Below are 19,833 nucleotides of genomic sequence, written 5' to 3' on the forward strand. Positions count from 1 at the left end.
ACACAGCAGGGGAAGGAGGAACATGAAACCTCTATTGATCCCTTGAGGAATGATGTCCCTTCCTTATCTTATCAGATTCTCTTCACTCTTCAATTATAGTCTGTTGAAATTGGCCTCTTAACCCAAACAAGATAACCTGGGTAATGAGGAGAAGAGTGCAAGGGGAGGGGAGAGGAGAGGAGAGAAGGGCAGAGTCCAGTGCATTAAAAATATAGCTATAATTAGAAATATCTCCTTTGGCGTAATCTCCTCTGCCCCTACTGAACCCAGGTGTCCCCTTCTTGCATCATGTATCAGGTGAATTACCACATGTCCACTCCCTGACAAATACATCATGCCTTACACTCTACTCATTCCCTCGGTTGCACTTGGTACCCACAACAGGCACATGTGCCTACACTCGTACATGACATTTTCTTCTATCTGTGTATTTGCTCTGCCATACACCTTTTGTGTTCACACATCTCAGCAGATGCCACTTTGTCACACACACGCTTGCACGTGTGTTTRTGTTACTGATGCTGCCCGTCTCACCAGCTGTGTTTCCTGAGTACACTGGTGATACGGCTGCCAGCCAGAGCACCTTATCCCCAGCTCTGTCCAACGGAACTGCTAACAAAGATATGAGCACTTCTAGGATTCTCCCCTGCATCTGCTTACAGCCCTAGTTCACCCGTGCATTCACAGTGCAAGACTGTGCCCAYTGGGTATCTGTCTCACAGGATCCCCTGCAGAGTCCCGCGTATCGCCGTGCCTTTGCTCACCGCTGACTCCCTGCCTGTAACTGCACAGTTGCCATGTTGTTTCCATGGATAACACTATTCTTAATTCTTACACAGACCAATAATACTTGCTTGCTATAAGTCTATACTCCCAGCTGGACGTGTTGCCCTAGTGATATGCCTGTGCTCCTCCCTGTACACATGTCGTGGGGTATAGGGCATGCCTCGCCCAAATATCCATTACAGAGAAGATTGTTTAATGGAACAATAGAGACTCGGCGGTTTATCTGCACAAATGCACCCAGGTTGCCATGCTCAAATTACTTCACAGTGCATAGAGTAATCCTGGAGTACATTCAAGTGGTGCAGAAGGTGCTTTCTTTTTGGAAAGGTGGTGCTCTAAACAGTACTAGGGCTTCATTTACAGGGCTGGCATCCTCCTCTTGCATGCTTCAAAAGACTATATTCCACAGGATCACTTTATCCCTTGTCTTGCCCTGTGCCAGGGGCATTCCCTTGTATACACATCCACACTCCCTTCCATTTCATGTCTCCCTGAGCCAGCAGCTCTCTCAGTTTTGTCTGTGGGGCCTGAAGAGCCATAGGCATGCTACAGGCATGCCTTTTTCTTTAAATATTTTAAACTCTAAATTTTCTATTTGTTCCGTAGGGAAAGGGAATTTGTGACACTGCGCATTTTCCCTCTCTGCCTCTACTTGCACTGCCTTGGCACACTTGTATGTAGCATATCCCTGAAATGCACTTCCTCTATGCACTCGGTCTGCAAACATGATATACTTTTCTTCAGAAATACTATTCCTTCCTTTTCTCTTCTCTTATACATCTCCTCCCTTCACATTGATTTTATAAATATGTATTTTTTGTATATGTGTGATTTATGTATGAATGTTTTATTTTTCAAGTTCCAACATCTGCATTTAAGCAACCAAGAAGGGGCCTAAATTTAGGCAAATATTAGCAGCAGGCACTATTACATTGTGCCTAGACTATTACCAGCTACATTTTGCTGTGGTCTTTCTGTATAAAGACAGATGACCAAAACTTGCTCTTAAAATAATTTTTAGAGAAACATGAGTATATTGAAAGGCAGTAATCCCTTTAAGAAGAGCTCAAATTTTAATGCTCAAAGAATCTAGTGCAATTTTAAAGGGAGAGCTTGAAAGTGGGCAGTGGGGTAATGATGTTGCTGTCATATTTTGGCCCAGCTTGAAACAAATGAGGATTGGTACTGAGAATCCAAAAGGGCTGGGATAGTGATCTTTCCTGACCAATGAAATGAGTACTCTTTTTGTTGCCAGAACTTTTCAACTACCCTGGAGCTAGAGGTGGTGCAGGGCATCCTATCTGACAGATTCATGAGGGTTTTGTTTGTGACTTTGTTGTCTGGTCACAGTCTCTGCTTTTCCTTGTGTAAATTAGCAAACAAATATCAGTCTGCCTTGCAAAACATGGGCATCACCCTTCTCAAATGAAATACCATGATGGTCATTTTGAGCACAGCTGATCACTAATCTTGTTGCTATTTGTCTCCCATGCAGAGATGGATATTTAACCCTTATGCCTTGGACCCTCACAGAGAGGGAAGAATTCTTACATTGGAAGGAGGAGGATCTGTTAAAAATGGTGATAAACATATGAAAAGTAAATTTGAMCCCAGCAGAGAATAATTTTTAGAGGCAAACTCTAGCATACCTGTGTATGTGTGTATGTGTTGGGGGAGTTGCTAGAAGCCTGGGAAACAATATGCTGTGCAGGTTTTAGAAATGCTAGAGGAACTGCAGAACTAGGGGATGACAAAAGCAAGAAATGTCCTATTTCTGTTTTCTCTGCAGAGACAAGCTACCAGAATCTCTCTTCCTGACTTAACGGTGAGGTTTGGGTATATGTTCCATGCATAGCATTTTCTGGCAAGTGTGTCTGTTGACTCACAGTGCGTTAGACCAGGCTTTTGGCACATTACTCTTCTTCCTCTCTGTCAAAACTAGTACACACATAAATCCCAAGCCWGACTAAGGACAAAGAGATATCCTTCCCTGACTGCATTGAACTCCTGCATATGCTTCCTTTTGCGTWGCAGTGTTTTGTGTCACCATCTATGTGCCTGCTCAGAGACACATATTCTCTACCATATACCAATCTGTAGTATCTAACCAGCAGGCACATTTCCCCAAAGCTACCTATCTGCCTTGCTCTCACAGTCCCTGTCCTATACAAAAAAATGCAGTATAGTTCAGCTTTTTTGTTCCCCACACCCACCTCTGAACACATCAACCTTTCCAATTTGCCTACTATATATTAAATGTACGTTCTACAGTCCTTCTATACTGTCACTCCTCCTCAATATCTGTATGGACAGACATATTCTCTCCATGTGTCTCAAACATTTAATGCWCACATCCTGTCATTCTTCATTCCCCAACCACAGCCATTCCTCTCCTATGTCTCCAGGATTGAACTATTGTGTTGTCCATTTCCCGGTGACAAGGGGTCTAGTTAGAGGGTTATTGATTGGTTTTCATGCAGACAGATGGATCTGCCTTTGGTCTCCCCACCAAAATCCACCTCTGTACGGGCTGATTGTCGCTGCTTCAGGGATAGGATTTCACCAGGAGACCACCCTCCATGCAAACATCCTTCACCCAGGCCACGGATGGTAATAAATGGAGTCAGGCTGAGCCATAATAAAAGCAATTGAGTGGGTTACCTGTGCAGACATGAGATTTATACCTCCTCATATTTGATGTGATTGTTTTATTGAGTTCTCAGTGCAGTTAGGATGCCATTTATTTATTTATTTATATGCCTACTTATCATGGAAGAGGGGGGAGGCTGTTGCAGCCTAGCTGGTGTTCAGCCTTCGTCTTGTCAGAAATGAGCCCATAGAAAAGGACTCTCCAGTTTTGGTCTGCTTCTTACCTAGACTTGGACTTGATGAGTRAGCCCTTCCCAGATACCTCATTTTCTATGACAGACAAAGATGTCTGTTTCAGGACCCCKGAAACCTTGAGGACTGTCTGAATTATGAGTCTAGTAGAAGCTAAGGGAATGGTGTAAAGAAAGACGTGTACATAGTGATTTTCTGAAAGTGCCTCTTGAAAGAAATTCCTATTTACGCTGTGCCTGTTTTGGACAATGGTTTCTGATCTATGCACAGAGCCTCTTTATGCTACTGCAATAGAAATAGTAAGCACTAGCATTGCTTCTGACTCTGTGATCACATGTGAGCATTGGGAAATATTAGCAGGTGTAAATTGATTGGAAATGAATATTTGTAAGTGCACCCTGAGGAGTTTGGAAACCAAGTGATTAGATTTGTGATTTTCAGCTAGGTAGATAGCCATGTAAGTGCTGCAAAATCAGCCCTCAGTTACTGGCACTAGAGAAAATTGGAGGCTAGTGCTGAATATCGCAGTGCCTGTATTTCATCACAAGCCTAACAATGTTTTCTGTGGGTTTTCCAGCTCCTCTAGTCAAGTGGTAGCATGAGAATTTCAGTTTTTGTTTAATAAAACATGTTGCCAGTGCTTATGGGGACTTGAAAAGGGACCTGCCAGATCTCAGAAGAATCAAAGACCTGCATTGTTAAGATGTTTTTAAGGTTGTTTAATAGGACTCAGATTTCCAAATCTCCTTTAAAATTTAGAGTAGAAAAGAGAAAACATGTAAAAACAAATCTACATGTATTATAAGTGCTCATGAATCGTATGCCAATTACACAGTTTAGGCTCTGCATTGGCCTTTTTAACCAGTTGGGACTGGAAAATATGGCAATACAGGTATAGGCTCCAATGGATTAATTTGGATTACRGTGGAAAAAATCCTCATTCTTGTTAGTCTCAGTTTAAAAAATAATCGTTTGGGAGAAGAACTCAAACCTTTCTGATGCTTTCATGAGTAGTAATCGTTGTCAAAGCCATCTACACACAGAYGGGATTTCCTAAAGCCCCAGTTAGCTACGTGGATGTCAGACCAATGGCAAATGCTTTTAGAAGTCTCTAGCTTTCCATTTATAGAGACTAACCCCAAAAGTGGGATTTCTAAATATTTTGCTGATTTTAAGTGAAGAGTCTAAGCTCCATTTGAATTTCACCGTGCCTTAATTAAAGACAATGGAATTTAAGTGAAGCTCAGCTTTGTTCAATTGTTTTGAAGTCATATACAAGTAATATGAAAATCTTTTGTTTGAATGGGCTTTAGKGTTAGAGATGGGAGTTATTTTATATTTGATATATGTCTGAAAACATTTCTTTGTTTTGTAGGCACCGTGTCATCATATCATAAAAGGTCCAGCTGGCCTGCTAGACCGTTATCTATCTCTTTAGCCAACACAAGATTATTTCTTATTGTATATTTGCTGGTTATTAATGCCACCTAGTTATATATATTGCAAGAAATCAGGAATTCCTATGGGATGCAATTCCACATTTTAATGGACCTCCCTATCAGGGGATACCTTCTGCTACCATTTAAATGTTTCCTTTCTTATTTCCCTCCCTTCATTCCTGGCTGTAGTGCTTTGTTTAAATGTGAGTAATTCCTTTCCTGTTGGAAGGACTGCGCCCTTCAAATCACTATATTGTTCTCACCCCTTCATCATTTCTTGGCCAAGCCACTTATATTTTCTCCTCCTTTCTCCCAAAGTCAAATGAGTTTTTTTCACATAATAGTGATTCTGGTAAATGAGGTTTAGCTCCGTTAGACTCACTCACCCAGTGCAGAAATGCAGCTACCTGTATGGCAGAATGCAGCAATAATTCACTAGTTGCAAAATCTTGAAAATATGTAACTTCCAGCAAAAATCAAGCTTTGTGTACATCTATAAAAAAAAAGAAGGGCTGGGATTTTTAGGTGATAAAGGGCCAATAGAGTTCTGAACTTCAAGGTTCACAGAACAGGGAGCTCAAAACTTCCCAGGCACAACCAGTTTTACTTGCTGATTACCTCTGCTGAGCTAATATCTCTGCAATATGAAAATTAGAAAAAATGCAGCTTATTGTATTTCCCTCCATACAGCCTTCCAATGGCTAGATGATGAATAAGACAAAGAGAAATGCTGTGAGCATTCATTTACCCTTTCAGCTGCAGTAACATTGTCTGTAACCTCTGCTTTATGAGCCTGTCCTTTATTTGCAATGATAAAAAGAAGATAATACCAGGTTTGGGTCTGATGGAAAAGAGTCTGAATTTAAAGGAGTATATTCCCTGTAACGAAGCCCTGTGTGACCCGATTACGTTCTTTGCTCAGCTGAAAGCAACTGGCAGTAGAAGTCTTKTACCTTGAGAGCGTGCCCTGATCTAAGGAACCTTAGACTCAGCATCAGCTAGGAGAGAGTATTCCTGCTAGAATCCTGAGTTTTTCTGTGCACGCTAGGACACGCCAGGTTACAGGTCCTGGTAATCTCCGTTTTGTACTGTCGGACAAATTCTCTTCATCCTTCCCTTGCACCTAAACAATGTCAMACAGGGGCAAATCCAGTCTACGTGACAAGTTGAATATTTGATCTCTATGTTGAGAAAACTGACTTGTGGTTACTAATGGCGATCAGTGGTGATAGATTTGTATGACACATACACACACGCTTGCAGGATAAAACTCGAGCAATTCACCCCAAGTTCACCGCAGACAATGCAGTTTCACTACTTTTGATCACTATGAACAAGCTGCCATTAGAGATACTCTGTACTCAGCGCTTCTCCCTAGATTCATTACCTGTCTTCCAAGAAYTCCAGATTCTTGGGAAAAACAAGAAGAGACTCCCCAGTGACTTTGGCTGATACRTGCTTTGGGGAACTCTCGAGTGCTGCTGGCTAGCTAGCGAGGGTGACTCAGAAAGCAGTGTTTGCGTAACACTGATTTCTTCCGCATACAACACAGCCCCTGCCCTAATGCACCTGTCCTTTGCCAGACAGTAGTTTGTCCTGGAACATTGCATTTACCTCACTTGCATGAGCTGAATCCTCAACTGATGTAAAACRACCTGGCTCCAGTTTTGAACTTTTTCTTGTTACTTGTTGAACATTTTTAGTGAAAGATCATACCAAGTTTTACAAAGGCAGCTAAAAGCTGTTTTTTTTTAATTTTACAGGTGGCAATACAGCCTCCTAAGGAGGCTGTGACTTGCCTGTGTAACCTGCCCAAGATCAATCACAAAATTAGTCAGAACTGGGAAGAGAAATCTGATCTTCGAATATGCCATTCTTTGCTCTAAACAACAGGCCTGCCTGCAGCCACTGAAATTGGCCATATGCTCAATAATATTTCAATGTACAAGTATATTTCACTGGTCTTTATAACCCAAGTCAATGCATGTGTCTTTCCATATGTATTTTTAAAAGTACATCATTATTGGAGACTTTAACTAGGTGTCATTAGCCAGTTGCTATATCGTGCAGATGGAAACATCTTCCTAAACCATGTGCTTAACACTAGAAATTAATGGATACACAATACCTAAGAGAAGATCGRAAAAACATCTACCAGTTTGACTGAGGTAATATATCCACTAAACTCTGTTCTCCGCCATGGGGCATTAGTTAGGTCTGCTCTCAGGAACTCAGGGTCCAAAGTGTATCAGAAGGCAGACTGAACTCTGAAATGCTTTACCTTTGRCATGCCTTGGGTAAGGACTAACAAGGAGTCCTTAGTACTGAACCCGGCCGTCCAAGGACTGGGATTGAGGGACAAATCAGGGCGAGGTTGTTTTGCTTTGCCTTTCTGAATCTCATTCATTAATCCAAGATAATTCATTAATTTAAGAGAAGGAGGAAATAGGATTTAAACTACAATGTCCATTGCATAACTTGCATTACCATCAACGCATGTCTGCGATRAGCTACATCCTGCTCCTACTAAAATACACTGTCTAATTCAAAAGATTTTTCTGGGATGATTATCATTTCATGAAACCTATGTTCTTAGGCGAACTGTATGTTCTGCTAAACAAAGGAAAAATTCTCACTAACGTCTGCCTCCAARTTCATTCTTAGGAGACTGCCACAAAGAGTGTCTAAATTAAGCTGTGTCTCAATTCAGCTGAAATAGTCTAACCTGAAGTGACCAAAGATAACTGGTTTATAGTCATATGACACAGACAGGTTTTGGCTGGCAGAGTGCTCAAGAAGCAAGGTGCTCAAGCAATTTAAAGCATTAGTTGCTTACCAAAGAATTAAGGTCTTCTGTCATTTGCCTGCTTCTCAATTACATGCACTGCGTATATGTGTGTGAGTTTACATGGATATATGTATGCGTGTATATCTACATGTACACAATTGGTTTATACTTCATATACACAACTGGTTTATTCTGTGTAGCACTTAATGTATTTTGGAAAGGAAAGCTCTTGGCGCAGAGATAAGAATCTCGATCCTGTTATTTCTCGTGTGCTTTGCTTATTAACTCATACACTCTCTAGAATTTTTTCCATAATTAAAAGGAATCTACTGCATAGCAGAAGACTTTAGTATTTTTTCCTGGATCTTGACAGGGTAGTTAAATTATGCTTTTCACTAGAGCTTGTATCTACCCTTTATCTGCGTGAGTTTGGTATGAACAAGTTTCTGATAAAACTCAGTGCTGAATAATATGTCATCCCAAATGCATCCTGTTATTTTCAGTGAAGTAGGGACAGATCAGTGCAGTGTAGGCACACAAAATTAATGTATTACCAAAAAAAAAAAAAAGTTTTTTAAAACATTTAAGGAACACTTTTAAAATGGAATTGAATCTTTGTTACAGTTTTGTAGTCTCTCCCCAAAAGCTTTTGCTAATGTTACACTAAATCTTAGAAAGAGAATAAAATGTAATTAATACATTTTCAGAAAAATTTATACTAACAAAAAGTATTTTTTTTCTGTGTACAAGGACATCTGCATTTTGAAGCGCAGTATTCACAGTCTATATAGGGATATAGGTAACTTCTATTTCTGTAAAGGCCTTGCTAATTGTCTTAAGATATTAAAATGCTCATGGATGTAGCTCTAACTGTTCTAGACATTGGGCCAAAGTCAGATTTTGCTTGGGAATCTCCACATTTTGCAGAAGTAAGAAGACAGATATTTTTTGAAGGCTAGGTTTAAAATTTTCATCTCTCTGAAGCGGCTCAGAGATTGTTAGATTAACTCCAGTTTGTGATTGTACCTCAGGTAAGGGATTTGCTGTTACAAAGAACTGCCCCAATTCTGTATGTGAATTTTTACARTGTGGGAGAGAGAAATGTTTATTTAAGTTGGGAACTTAGCCCCTTCTTTGTGTTTTGTGACTTCTGGGAGCTGGAGTCATGAAGTTCACACTACTCTCCACAGCACTAGGATTGGGCCCTAATATACTCAACATTTTCTATTTCACTGCAATTTTTTCCCAATTCGGTATCCTGTTCTTGTCCAGGACAGACTTGCCAATTTTATGACCTATGTTATGTGCTCACTTCCTCACAGATGTGAATTTTGGGGAGCTTCATATCAAGGTGAAAAAGTGGAAAGTTGAGTTTGAATTTTTAAAATGAATAGGGAAAACCTAAATCTTAAGAAGCTAAAATGCTCTTGAGCCTTGGGGACTACACACTCAAATGCCATTGCAGTGGTGGGTCACAGCTAAGCCTCTTTAGTATATTACTTAGCAGCTACAACTTGTCCTTAAAGTGTTTTATAAACACAGTCTAGCTGACATCTATTTTCACCACCTCCTGAGAAAGATCAGTTTTCGTTTCCAGTGTGAGGAAACAAACTCCCAAAGCCCTGCCACAGACTGGTAGCATGGTGGGAGCCAAAGCTGGTGCTCAGCTTTCTGCCCGGGACATCACAACCCAGACATGAGGTCAAGCAATTGTAAGATGGAGACTTCAGTGGCTTTTGGATGCTGAAATACCTTGAGCTAGCTGAAGTATAAACGTATGTTTGGTCCATATATGCTATTTCTCCAAAGAGCCTGTGGCCGTTCCTCTGGACTTCCCTGCCACCAGCTCAGTTCCTTACAGGGATTGCTGTCTGTCCTTCCATAGCTGCCTTTGTAAGGTGTCTGAATGTCAAACTGTTATTATTTCAATACCTGACTGAGAGAGTAACAGAGACCTGGAGGTTTTTTAGGAGGGTGTATAATTAGCCGATCAGTATTATGTTACCCTGTTCATAACTTAATAACCATTTTAATACAGATGGCACACACAGGGATAATTTCCTAGGGTAGCCTAGCAGTATATTACAGAGACAGTGTGTCTGAGGGAATCTTTCTTAGCCAAGGTACATTCCACTAGCTAATTCTACCTGCTGTTTTCAAGATGATTTGGGATAATTCCATATCATTTGCAAAATATTAAAACCCATTTATATAGGATGCCAGATTTAGAAATACACAGTCTGAGTTATTAGACATATTTTGATAAATCTGCCATGAAAAGTGCAAGGCAAAAAAACACCATTGTGCTTTCCTTGCTATTTATTTTTTGCTTCCCTTGCCATAAATACACCAGGTTTTGTTTTCGTTTTTGGTTTTTTTTCCTAATCTGGCTGAATTTATTTTATATCAAAAGGGCCAGTATACTGATTTGTGCATTTTATCTACGTAAACACTACATAAGCCTGCATGTTTATTTACATGTAGCCCATGTATATTTATTTGAGTGGGAAGAGCCATATATTTGGGATCCAAAATTTCGTGTTTTTTTATTCTGTTGTTGACGTATTTCATGCCTATGTATGTACCTTTTGCAAATATCTCTGTGTAACTCTGTTTCTAGAGGTTGTATTTCTGTGGGCATAGTCAGTCCATGCATTACACTAAAACAGTGTAATTACTTTTACTGTGTGCGCAAGAGTGTTGTGTTGTCAAAGTGTGAAGATCTGATGTATGTTGTGTTTGAATGTGCAGGCGTATGAACAGTCTGAGCGCTTTCACGTCTGTCAGTACTTGATTGCATCTATTCCCTTTTCTCCTGCATCGATCCTGGTTTTTTGCCTGTCATATGGTTATTTTTATCGCCTCAGACCTGAGACCAACTCTGAGTTCCTCCAACAACAAAATTCACATCCTAGCATCCGGGGAAGGAAATGGGGGGGAAATGTTCTCTAGTGCGAAATCGATTCTGCTGCTGCCCAGCCTCTTGCGAGGGCAGGGATTAGACAGAGTCGGGGCCGCAGGGACTGAGGGGACCAGAACTCCCCAGGCTGGTGAAGAGCCACCCGGCAAATTTAGCCGTTCCCTCGGGCTGCCGATGGGGAGTTAGCCGGGGGAGTGGGTGCAAGGGAATCCTTCCTCCCGCGCTCAGCGGCTCGCAGCTGTGAGCCCGGCTTGCAGAAGATGACGGCAGCCTTTCGGCTCCTAGCTCTATACCCTGGCAAGGCTGGCGGTCATCTACACCCCGTAGGTAGGGGTATTCAAGGGACACGGGAAGCCCCGGCTCCGCAGMCCGCCACCCCGCCAGCCTGAACAGCACCAAACCTTGCGACAGTACCGGGCTGCTCACAGCGGCGCTGCCCCGGCCCCGGCTGCCCCCGGACCAGGCGGCGGGCACAAGCTGCGGCCCTGCGACAGCGAGCCCCGGGACAGATCCTCGCACTCGCTGCCCGGGGCGACGCTGGGGGCACGGGCAGCTGTCGTTCGGTCCCGCTGCCCGCAACTGGGCTCGGAGGTCACGGCGGGGYCGGGGAGCGCCCGCTGGACCGGGCCGGGGACTGGCGGGCCATGCCCACGAGTCTCGCTGCGGGCAGGGGACTAGAGAAAGCTGGATCTACCCTGACCGAGGAAGGATTAGGCCTTCCTCGCTGTTGGAAGGGCTTTTATGGGGCCGTAAAGATGCGACTGGGCCGCGAGCTGCGAGGTTGCTCTTACCTGTTTATGGAGGAGACGCTGGGGACCGTGTCGTTGTCGCATATGCCTTCGGCCAATAGCCTGTCCCGGATCTCCCAGGCGAACATTGTCGGGTTTTGTCTCTTGTACTCGGCGATTTTATCCACTACTTTGGGGGTGGCCACTTTGGGTTTGGAGCCTCCGATCACGCCGGGCTTGATGCTCCCCGTCTCGTAATACCTGCACAAAAGACAGTCAGTGACCTGCCGTGCCGGGAAGGGCTCTGTCGTTTTCGAGCGCTGCGAGCCCGAGTGCCCCTCAGAGCGCCCCGCGGCCCCGGCCCCGTGCCCCACCTCGGCTTCGGCCCGCGGGTGCGCGGCATCGGCCCGCGGCCGCTCGGGCGCTGCATGGCGCGGCTCTGCGAGGCGCCAGGCGGCCTGATCTGGGGCTAAAGCAATCCCTTCGCCTCTCTAGGGCTCGCTTTCTCTCGTGGTTTTTTTTTTTTTTTTTTTTTTTTTTTTTTTTTTTTTTTTTTTTTTTTTTTTTTTTTTTGTGTGTGCGTGTGTTTGTGTTTCTGTATGTTAGTAGCGAGGGGTGCTGCCTCGCCCTTCCCCCGCTTTACACGCACACACTTCTTTTAGGCCGTGGGATCGGGAAATAAAACAGAAACGGTCTTCCCGTTGCAACCGTCCGGAGGCGAAGCCCGCCGAACGCGGGATCGMACCCGGCGGACGGGAAGGGGGCGTGGGGAGCGGGCAGTGGCSGGCTCGCACTCCCCCGCCCTGGATCTCCCAACCGGCCGCTCCCGATTCGGGGCGCTGGCCGGGCTGCGGGTGCAGGAGAGCGGTTTATACCCGCCCCGGGGTCCCTCGAAAGCGGGTGCTCGTGCAGGACAGCTCCAGCCCATCTCCCCGCTGGCCATTAGCTCCGCTGCCGGCAGCATCTCTGGCACGGCCTTCGCCGGGCACGGCAGCGCTCATACCGCCCGCACCGGCGGCTGGGGCTCTGCCGCCTGCTCACACCGCTCCGCATCCGAGCGGCCGAGCTAGGGCGCTGGGTCCCCCGAGTAACCCCTAGGGATACTGCACACAGCATTTAGCCATGATCGGTTACCGSGGGCATTTATTTATTTATTTATTTATTTGCCTCGTTGTTTGTTTACCCATGTATTTTGTAAGGCTCCTCACGGATTGCTGTGAGTTTGGATTTTTTTGCTGTTGCTAGGTTGAGGAGTTTTGGCCATTCTTTCGTTTTCTTTCTCCCGTCCCTTCTCTTTCCCGCCCTCCCGCCCACCCTTCTGAAATTATTTTGTCTTCCCAGGAGTTTTCAAACACCGTCGGTGAGGGAAGAGGGGAGGCGGGGGAGAAACGCGTCCTTGCCAGCTGGAGAAGGGGGCCCTGCTCAGCCGCAGGCTCTCGCTGTGCGAAGGTGCCGGGGCCGCTCGGGGTCGTGGCGGGGAGAGCTCGGTGCCGCGGGAAGGGCGGAAGGTCATGCTGTAGCGGGGAAGGGATGCAACATTGCAGTCTCAGGGGAGGGTAAGGGGCTGCCTCTTTCCTTACCTGCCCAGGATCTTGCTGACACAACCGTGGCTGACCCGCAGCTGCCTGGAAATGTCACAGGGTCGCACCCCCTGGTGAGCCAGCTCCACTATCCTTTGTCTCACCACGTCAGGTAGGGGCCTGCCGTTCACAAACACCCCCCCGAGCTGGTTCACACCCCCGTGCCCTGCTGGGGAAAGAGAAATAAAAAAAACACAACAACCCACGCACACCAGAAATACACCGTTAGTCGTGGATTCTTCACCACTCGTACTGCAAAATCTCCAGCCATTACAGATGGATGGAGGTGATGGCGGGGGGTCGAAAGTGGGGAATAGGACGTGGGGAAGCGAGAGAAGATAAAAAAGGGGAAACAGAGAAAGGAGGAAAACACGAGAGAATAAGAAAACGGGAAGAAAGATAACAAGAGAAAGATAAAGAGACAAATATAGAGAGAAAGAAAGAGAGAAAGAGAAAAAGAAAGAAAGAGAGAAAGAGAGAAAGAAAGAAAGAGAGCGAGAAAGAAAGAAAGAAAAAGAAAGAAAGGAAGAAAGGAAGAAAGGAGAAAAAGAAGAAGAGAAAAAGGATGAAAGATGGAAAGACGGAAAGAAAAGAGAAGGCAGAGTGAATTTTCCCGAGGCGGAGGAAAACTGCCCTCCACCTTCCCGTACGCCGCCTCCCCTCCCCGAGCCCCTGTCCTGCTGCGGTCCCGACCGGGATGCCCGAGCGGCGGATTCTCCGGGCCATTGTGGTGGGCCGAAGATGGAAACAGCGCCCGCTCCGCTACCCAGAGCAGGGCAGTGATGCGCTCCCAAACTCCAGAGCTCGACCTCTTACATGCTCCGGGCAGACTCTGCCGCAGACACCCTTCTCTTTACTCCTGGGCTTTTTTTCCCCTCATTTTCTTTCCAGGATTTTCTATCACGTTGTCAATTACAGTTCCTCGCGAACTCCGCCCTCCCTCACCCCGCGGCATATCCCCCATGCAAGTCCTCTCCCGTTATTTTGGGATGCGAGCTGAAAGGACTCAGAGACAAAAAGAGAAAGGGCAAGAAATGGAGGGAGGGAGAGAGAAAGAAAATATTTTGTGTCCCACGGCTGATGCTCATTTACAGGGAGACCCTCCCTCTCATCAGGTTTAGATCTTTACAGGAAAAAATTTCCAGGGGAAAAAAATTAACAGACTGGTACATTTCCGGGTTTTTTCCACCACACAAACCTATTTCAGGGAAAATTTAAAATGCTCCGTTTTCTTCGGTTCCCCCCTTTCCAGGTAAAAACCCACTCTCTCTCAGATAGTACTGCTAGGATCGCTTTCCCCCTCCGCCCCGATCTGTCTTTCTACATTTCTAGAAATAACTTGGGGGAAAAAAAAAATAAGTATGCACCTGCTAAGTGTGGGCACGCAAACCGGCGTGACARGGATAAAGGGAAATATCTCCTTTTGGGACTCAACAAGACAGTTGGTGGTGAATCAAACATCTATGTTAGAGCCGGGAGCAGTTCGCTTTTGCCCGGGCATGGGGASATGCCCACTAGCAGACGGTACAGCTTCGATGGCGCTGCTACCTGAGCGTCTCTGTCTCCGGAATACCCAGCTGATAAAGCTGTGGAGTGCACTCTGTATTAAAGCTTTCCTTTCACACAACCCTAACCTCCYGTATTTTCTTCGCCAGGAGATCTTAGTTCGTTTTGCAGTTTGCTGAAAAATGATCTGTTTGTATTTTCGTTGAGGGTTTTTTTTTCTCTTCTGCTTCTGACACTGACTTATTGGCTCTGAACTTAGTGGAAACTCTCATTGCCCTGCGATCGATCCAAGTCCTTTCGCACAAATAGAGTTTTTCCCATCTCCCCCACCCTTCACTAACACCTTCACACATCCCCTCCCAGCCCCATCGGCCCGGGGCGCCGGCTGGCTTTCTCGTCGTTCCCCGCTGAACTGGGGTTATTTGTAGCATTCTTTTGTTAGTTTTTTTAAAAAACATATTTAGTATTTCAGATGGGACTGTGAATATTTATCGTCCTCCACTAAAACCCGCGAGTATATATTGTTGTGTTCTTCCTTCGTTTGTTCAGAACCCCTTCTGCACATGTTGCCTCTAAAGTTACAAGACAGCAATTTCTTCGGCAACTCCATGATAAATAATTCAAAGGGCCTATTATAACTCACATTACAAAGTATTAAAAGGCAAGAGATACAAAAAGATTAAAAATTAATAATTCAAATTACTGCAGTCCGATTTTTTTTTTCACACGCGTTTGTTTTGCTCTGCCCCGTGGCTTTCCAGGGTTTCTTCTATCAGAGCAGTCAGAAATACTTTCGTGTATTTATCTGCATGTAAGTGCCGGCATCTGTATCTGCACAGACCCAGTCATGCCGCTGTCGTACCGATCGTGTGCTGCTGTCTGTCTGTGTGTCAGGAGCCTGCGCCCGCATCTGTTTTAATTGCTTAGTAATATCCAGGTCTGTAGCTCTAGAAATACACTCTAGGAAACGAATCAAATGTTGGTGGGCTGTTTTTGTGGTTTTTTAAAATTTTGATTTGGGGGTGTTTTTCTTCCTAATCGGAAGCCAAAAATTGGTCAGGAATCTCCCTGGAGTTTTTTTTAAAAATCAGCGACAGTGAATTGCCTCTTTCAGCTGCCTACACGTTTCGGATCGTACTGGAGGTGGAATTACTGACATTGCGTCTGAAAACAGGTCGCATCGCTGAAAACTGAAAATAACGTCTAATGCACAGACTGTATGCTGCTAAAGCTCGTCGGAAATTAAATCACATTTTAAGCAATGCATACTGGAAATCAATTATTAGGGAACAGAAAGGCAGTTACCTACGTCTGCGTTTGGGGATTTAATCATGGGCTTGTATTCCTGCGCCTTCCTTCTCAAGGCAAAATCGGGATTTTTTTTTTTTTTAAGTTGAAGCATTTCCATTTTCTATCTTTTCGATTTGTGTTTTATGCAGCGGGCAAGGCGTGTCTTCAAAAGTTTTGGTGTCAAAAGTTACAAATTGCTCTTAATTGTTCATTTCCTGACTCAACTACTTTCAATCTCGGGTTTCTATTTCTATTTTTTTTCTTCTTTAGTTTAAATCTCGGAATTATTTTCTGTCCTGCGATGAGAAATGAAAATGAGAATAACTGGAAATTCCTTGTTATAGTCCCTGATAAGGAGGGCTTTTTGCCTTCCTTCGTTCCCCTCTTATGAAAGGCTTTTAAAATTGAAAATATATCACAAATATACTTTCCTTTAAATGCCAGGAATGCGTTTAAAATTCACATCAGGTATCTGGTAAATAAACCAGAAGGAATCGTGACTTCTTGGGAGCCTCCAAAGCCACTTCATCTCCCAACCGTATAATTGTCCTATTTTTTCCCGCAGTCCAACCTTTCGCCAAACCAAGCCGACTCACAGAACAGCCGCCGACTACCCGCCATTAATTTGAAACTGGCGTTTTCCCTGTCTGCCACTGAAATCCGAAATCAAAGCAAACAGCATCGGATCGCGGGGAAATCTGGGGGGTTAAAGTCACGGAGGGTTGCGGGGAGCCCCGGCCCGGCCGGGCACGGACAGGGAAAGGGCCCGTCCCGGGGGCTGACAGGAGTCAGAATAAACTCGTGTTGTCTGAGGGGCGGTGGGGAAAGTGTATATAGATCTGGTTCGGTGGGGCTTCCTTTTGCACAGACAGAGCACACAGTACAGGCACAGCCGCACAGTCCCCTGCCCTCGGACTGGGGGTCCTGGCCCCCGCCCCACCGCCGGCTCGGAGCTCTGCTCCCTTCGGCTCCGGGGCTGCCCGGCATCCTCGCTCTGCTGCTCAGGCCGGCAGTATCCGTCCTGCCTTCTGAAGGCCTCTCTAAGCCCGGTACCGGTCAGGGTGAAAAGGTGGACCTAGAGGAGGATCAGGTGAGAAAGGATGGCAGAGGAAGGAAGAATGGAGGGATGAGAAAGGGACAGCAACGGAAGGAGCCGGGCTCCAGTACTCACGGTGCATTGCTGAGAAGGGGTCTGCTTTGCAGTGCATATCCATGGGGAGGCAAAGGAAGGGGAAGAAATCGGCTGAAGCCGCCGTGTCGCCTCTAAAACTCAACTTCAAGACTTAGGGGAGAAAAAAATTAAAAAAAAAAAAAGGGGGGAAAAAAAGAAAAAAAGGAAAACAAAACAAAAAAGCACACGAGGAGAGGAGGGGAGCGGTGGGGTGCGCTGGGCCCCCTGCCCGGCGGAGCGGGCAGCGAAGTACTTTCCGGGGGGCGAGAGGGCTGCGCCGGCCTTGGGGGAGTCAGCAGAGTCCGTGGGAGCGAGGGACTGGCGGCGCCGGGGGGCAGGTGGGTGTCATGGCTGGGAGGGCTCAGAGCATCCCCGGCGGCGGGGAGGGGGTGCCGGAGCAAGGTGCGGCCGGCGGCCAGGCGGCAGAAGGCGCAGGAGGACGCGGCTCTCCCTCCTCCTCCTCCCGCGGTCCGGGGTTAGTTCATTTAAGTTCAAAGCAGAGTAGCAATCCCCGGGAAAGCGGCGAGCGGCGGGCGGGCGCGACCCCTCCTCCGGGCCGGGCGGTGGATCCGGCGCCCGGCGGACTTTCGCCCGAGGTGGGAAGTGCTTGCGAGGAGCCGGGGCCGGAGACTGGAGCCTCCGCTCCCGGTGTGTGTCTCTCTAAAAGCCGCAGCGCCCTCAGCCCCCCGCCCGCCTCCCCGGAGATGGATGACTTGTCAGACAAAGGCAATAGATTCCGACACTCTCTGATTCGCCAGCGCGCCGAGCCGAGCGCGGCCAGGAGAGGAGAGGGGAGAGGAGAGGAGAGAGAGGAGGGCCGGGCCGGCGGCGCTCGGCGAGGGGGGGGCCGTTGCCTGCGGGACCCGGCGGCGGGGGAGCCCCGGCCCCGCGCTCCGGAGCGCCCCGGGCCGTGCGTGTGCGGGGCGGCGGCGCCCCTGCTCGGCCCGCGGGAACGGACGTGAGCCCCGCTTTGTTGTCACTTGCGGCTCAGGATCCTTAACTCCCTTATTTAACACACGCACACACGCCTTCCTAGTTTCATCTCCCTTCTCACGCTCCGCTTTTTTTTTTTTTTTTTTTTTTTTTTTTTTTTTGTTTGTTTGTTTGTTTTTTTGTTTTTTTTTTTACCAGAGACTTTACTCGGGGTAAAGCGGAACAGGAGGGGGATTCGATACACATCAAGGCTTCCGTGGTGTGCGGCTTAGTGTGGGAGACGGACGGGTAGAGGAAGAAATAAAGGAGGTGAGGGAGAGAGAAGAAGGAAAAGAAAAAAGGGAGAGACAGCCAGAGGAGAGAGAGATCAAGAGAGAAATGTATAAAGAAGGAAAAGAAAGAAAAATAAATAGAAGCCAGACAGACCGAGAGAAAGAAAGAACGAGACAGAGAACGAAAGAGCAAGCGAGCTTCTTGCCCCTCTTTAAACCAAGAGGCTGGGCCCGTTTCAGTCATTGCAAAGTTTTCCCTCACATGCATTTGGGGAAATAACTGCAATCCAACCTCACACTTTCCACATCTCTGCTGCCTCTCTCTCTCTCTCTCTCTCTCTCTCTCTCTCACTCTCCTATTATTTTTTTTTATGTTATAGTGGGATTTTAAAATAATTTCACAAATAAGTCTACTACTAAAACAGACGTGGCTTTGACCTAGCAGAGCAATACAGAGGAAGTAAGAAACACCTTCTTAGAGTAATAACCAGGGGCAAAGAGGCAAGACAGAAATTGCTGTGACCTCAATTTTGATTTTCAGACTTGAGAGTTTACCATTACCTGAAATGTACTTCCTTCTCTTTTCCTCCTTCATCCTTCCCCATCCCTCTGCGTATCTGTCACAAAACAGCCCCCCCCCCCTTTTTTTTTCTAACCGCTTTAAGTAAAGAATGTCTCAGAGATCTTTATGAAATATTTTCCACTGTCTCATAAATCATTTTGGCACTTCAGCTGATGTTTTATCTTTCTCTCTCCCCTCTCTCTTTCCCTTGTGTGCAAAAAAGGATGATTTGGAAAATAAAATTTTTTTTGTTACACCATCGAGGTTGCATAGAAGTGAGTCCTCGGTGACTGCGGGGCTGCGCTGCGGACAGGCGCGGCGGGCACGGCTGAAGCGGCCCTGCCCGCCCCGGCAGCAGCAACTGCATAGGGCGAATTTTCGGCGGGAGCGGGGGGCTCTGCGCTGCCCGCTCAGAGCCGGTGATCGCTGCCGCCCGCCTGGCGAAGGCAAAGGCACCGCTCCATCCCGCCGGGGGAACTCCCGCCGCCCGCCAAGTTGAGGGCGGCCGCTGCTCTCCGCGGGCTGCTCCGCTCCCGGGCCGGGGTGCCCTGCCCGCCGTGGAGGCGCCGCGGCTCTGCCTCTCCAGCCGCAGCTCGCCCAGCCGCGCCGGGCCCGCGGCGCCCCCCGCCCACCCGCCGGGTCCCTGAGCAGCATTCCCGCCCCGGGCCCCGCGCAGGGCGGAGGGGGTGGCCGGGCCGGCCGGGCTCAGGTGCGGGGCGGCGGCGCTCCCCACCGCGGCCTCTAGATGGAGCCCTCCGGTCGCTTGGCAAAGCGGGGAAGGGCCGGCGGCGGGCCCGGAGCGCCGCGATCCCGCCGGGATCCCCGGCGAGGCACGGCAAGGCCCGGCACGGCAAAGCACGGCACGGCCCGAGCGCGTCTGTCTGTGGGACAGCGGACAGAGTGTCCCTGCAGCAGAGTCTCCTGTTCGCGGCGGGCCCGGGAGCCCGCTTATCGCTTATYGCCGCTGCCGGGATCCCTCCCGCCGCTCGGCGCCTCCCGCCTTGCCCGTGGCTGGAA

The 19,833-nt window shown here is 47.1% G+C and overlaps 1 protein-coding gene across 4 annotated transcripts in view; it reads right to left on the reverse strand.

The window, feature by feature from the left end:
- Nucleotides 1–17,107, reverse strand: part of PAX2 (paired box 2) — an 83,022-nt gene extending 65,915 nt beyond the window's left edge. For 2 of the 4 annotated variants that reach the window (XM_057375146.1, XM_057375145.1), the window contains exons 1-3: nucleotides 17,050–17,092; nucleotides 13,083–13,248; nucleotides 11,566–11,763 (exon numbers count right to left, since the gene is read on the reverse strand). In XM_057375146.1, coding sequence (XP_057231129.1) covers nucleotides 11,566–11,763; nucleotides 13,083–13,248; nucleotides 17,050–17,092 — 407 coding nt within the window. Of the gene's footprint in view, nucleotides 1–11,565; nucleotides 11,764–13,082; nucleotides 13,252–17,049 lie in introns of all 4 variants that reach the window. The other 2 variants (XM_057375144.1, XM_057375147.1) reach the window with 2 other exon arrangements.
- Nucleotides 17,108–19,833: the final 2,726 nt, after the last annotated feature.

Source organism: Malurus melanocephalus, unplaced genomic scaffold, assembly GCF_030028575.1.
Source record: "Malurus melanocephalus ecotype Western Australia unplaced genomic scaffold, MMel_1.1 scaffold_240, whole genome shotgun sequence".
Classification (NCBI taxonomy): Eukaryota; Metazoa; Chordata; class Aves; order Passeriformes; family Maluridae; genus Malurus; species Malurus melanocephalus.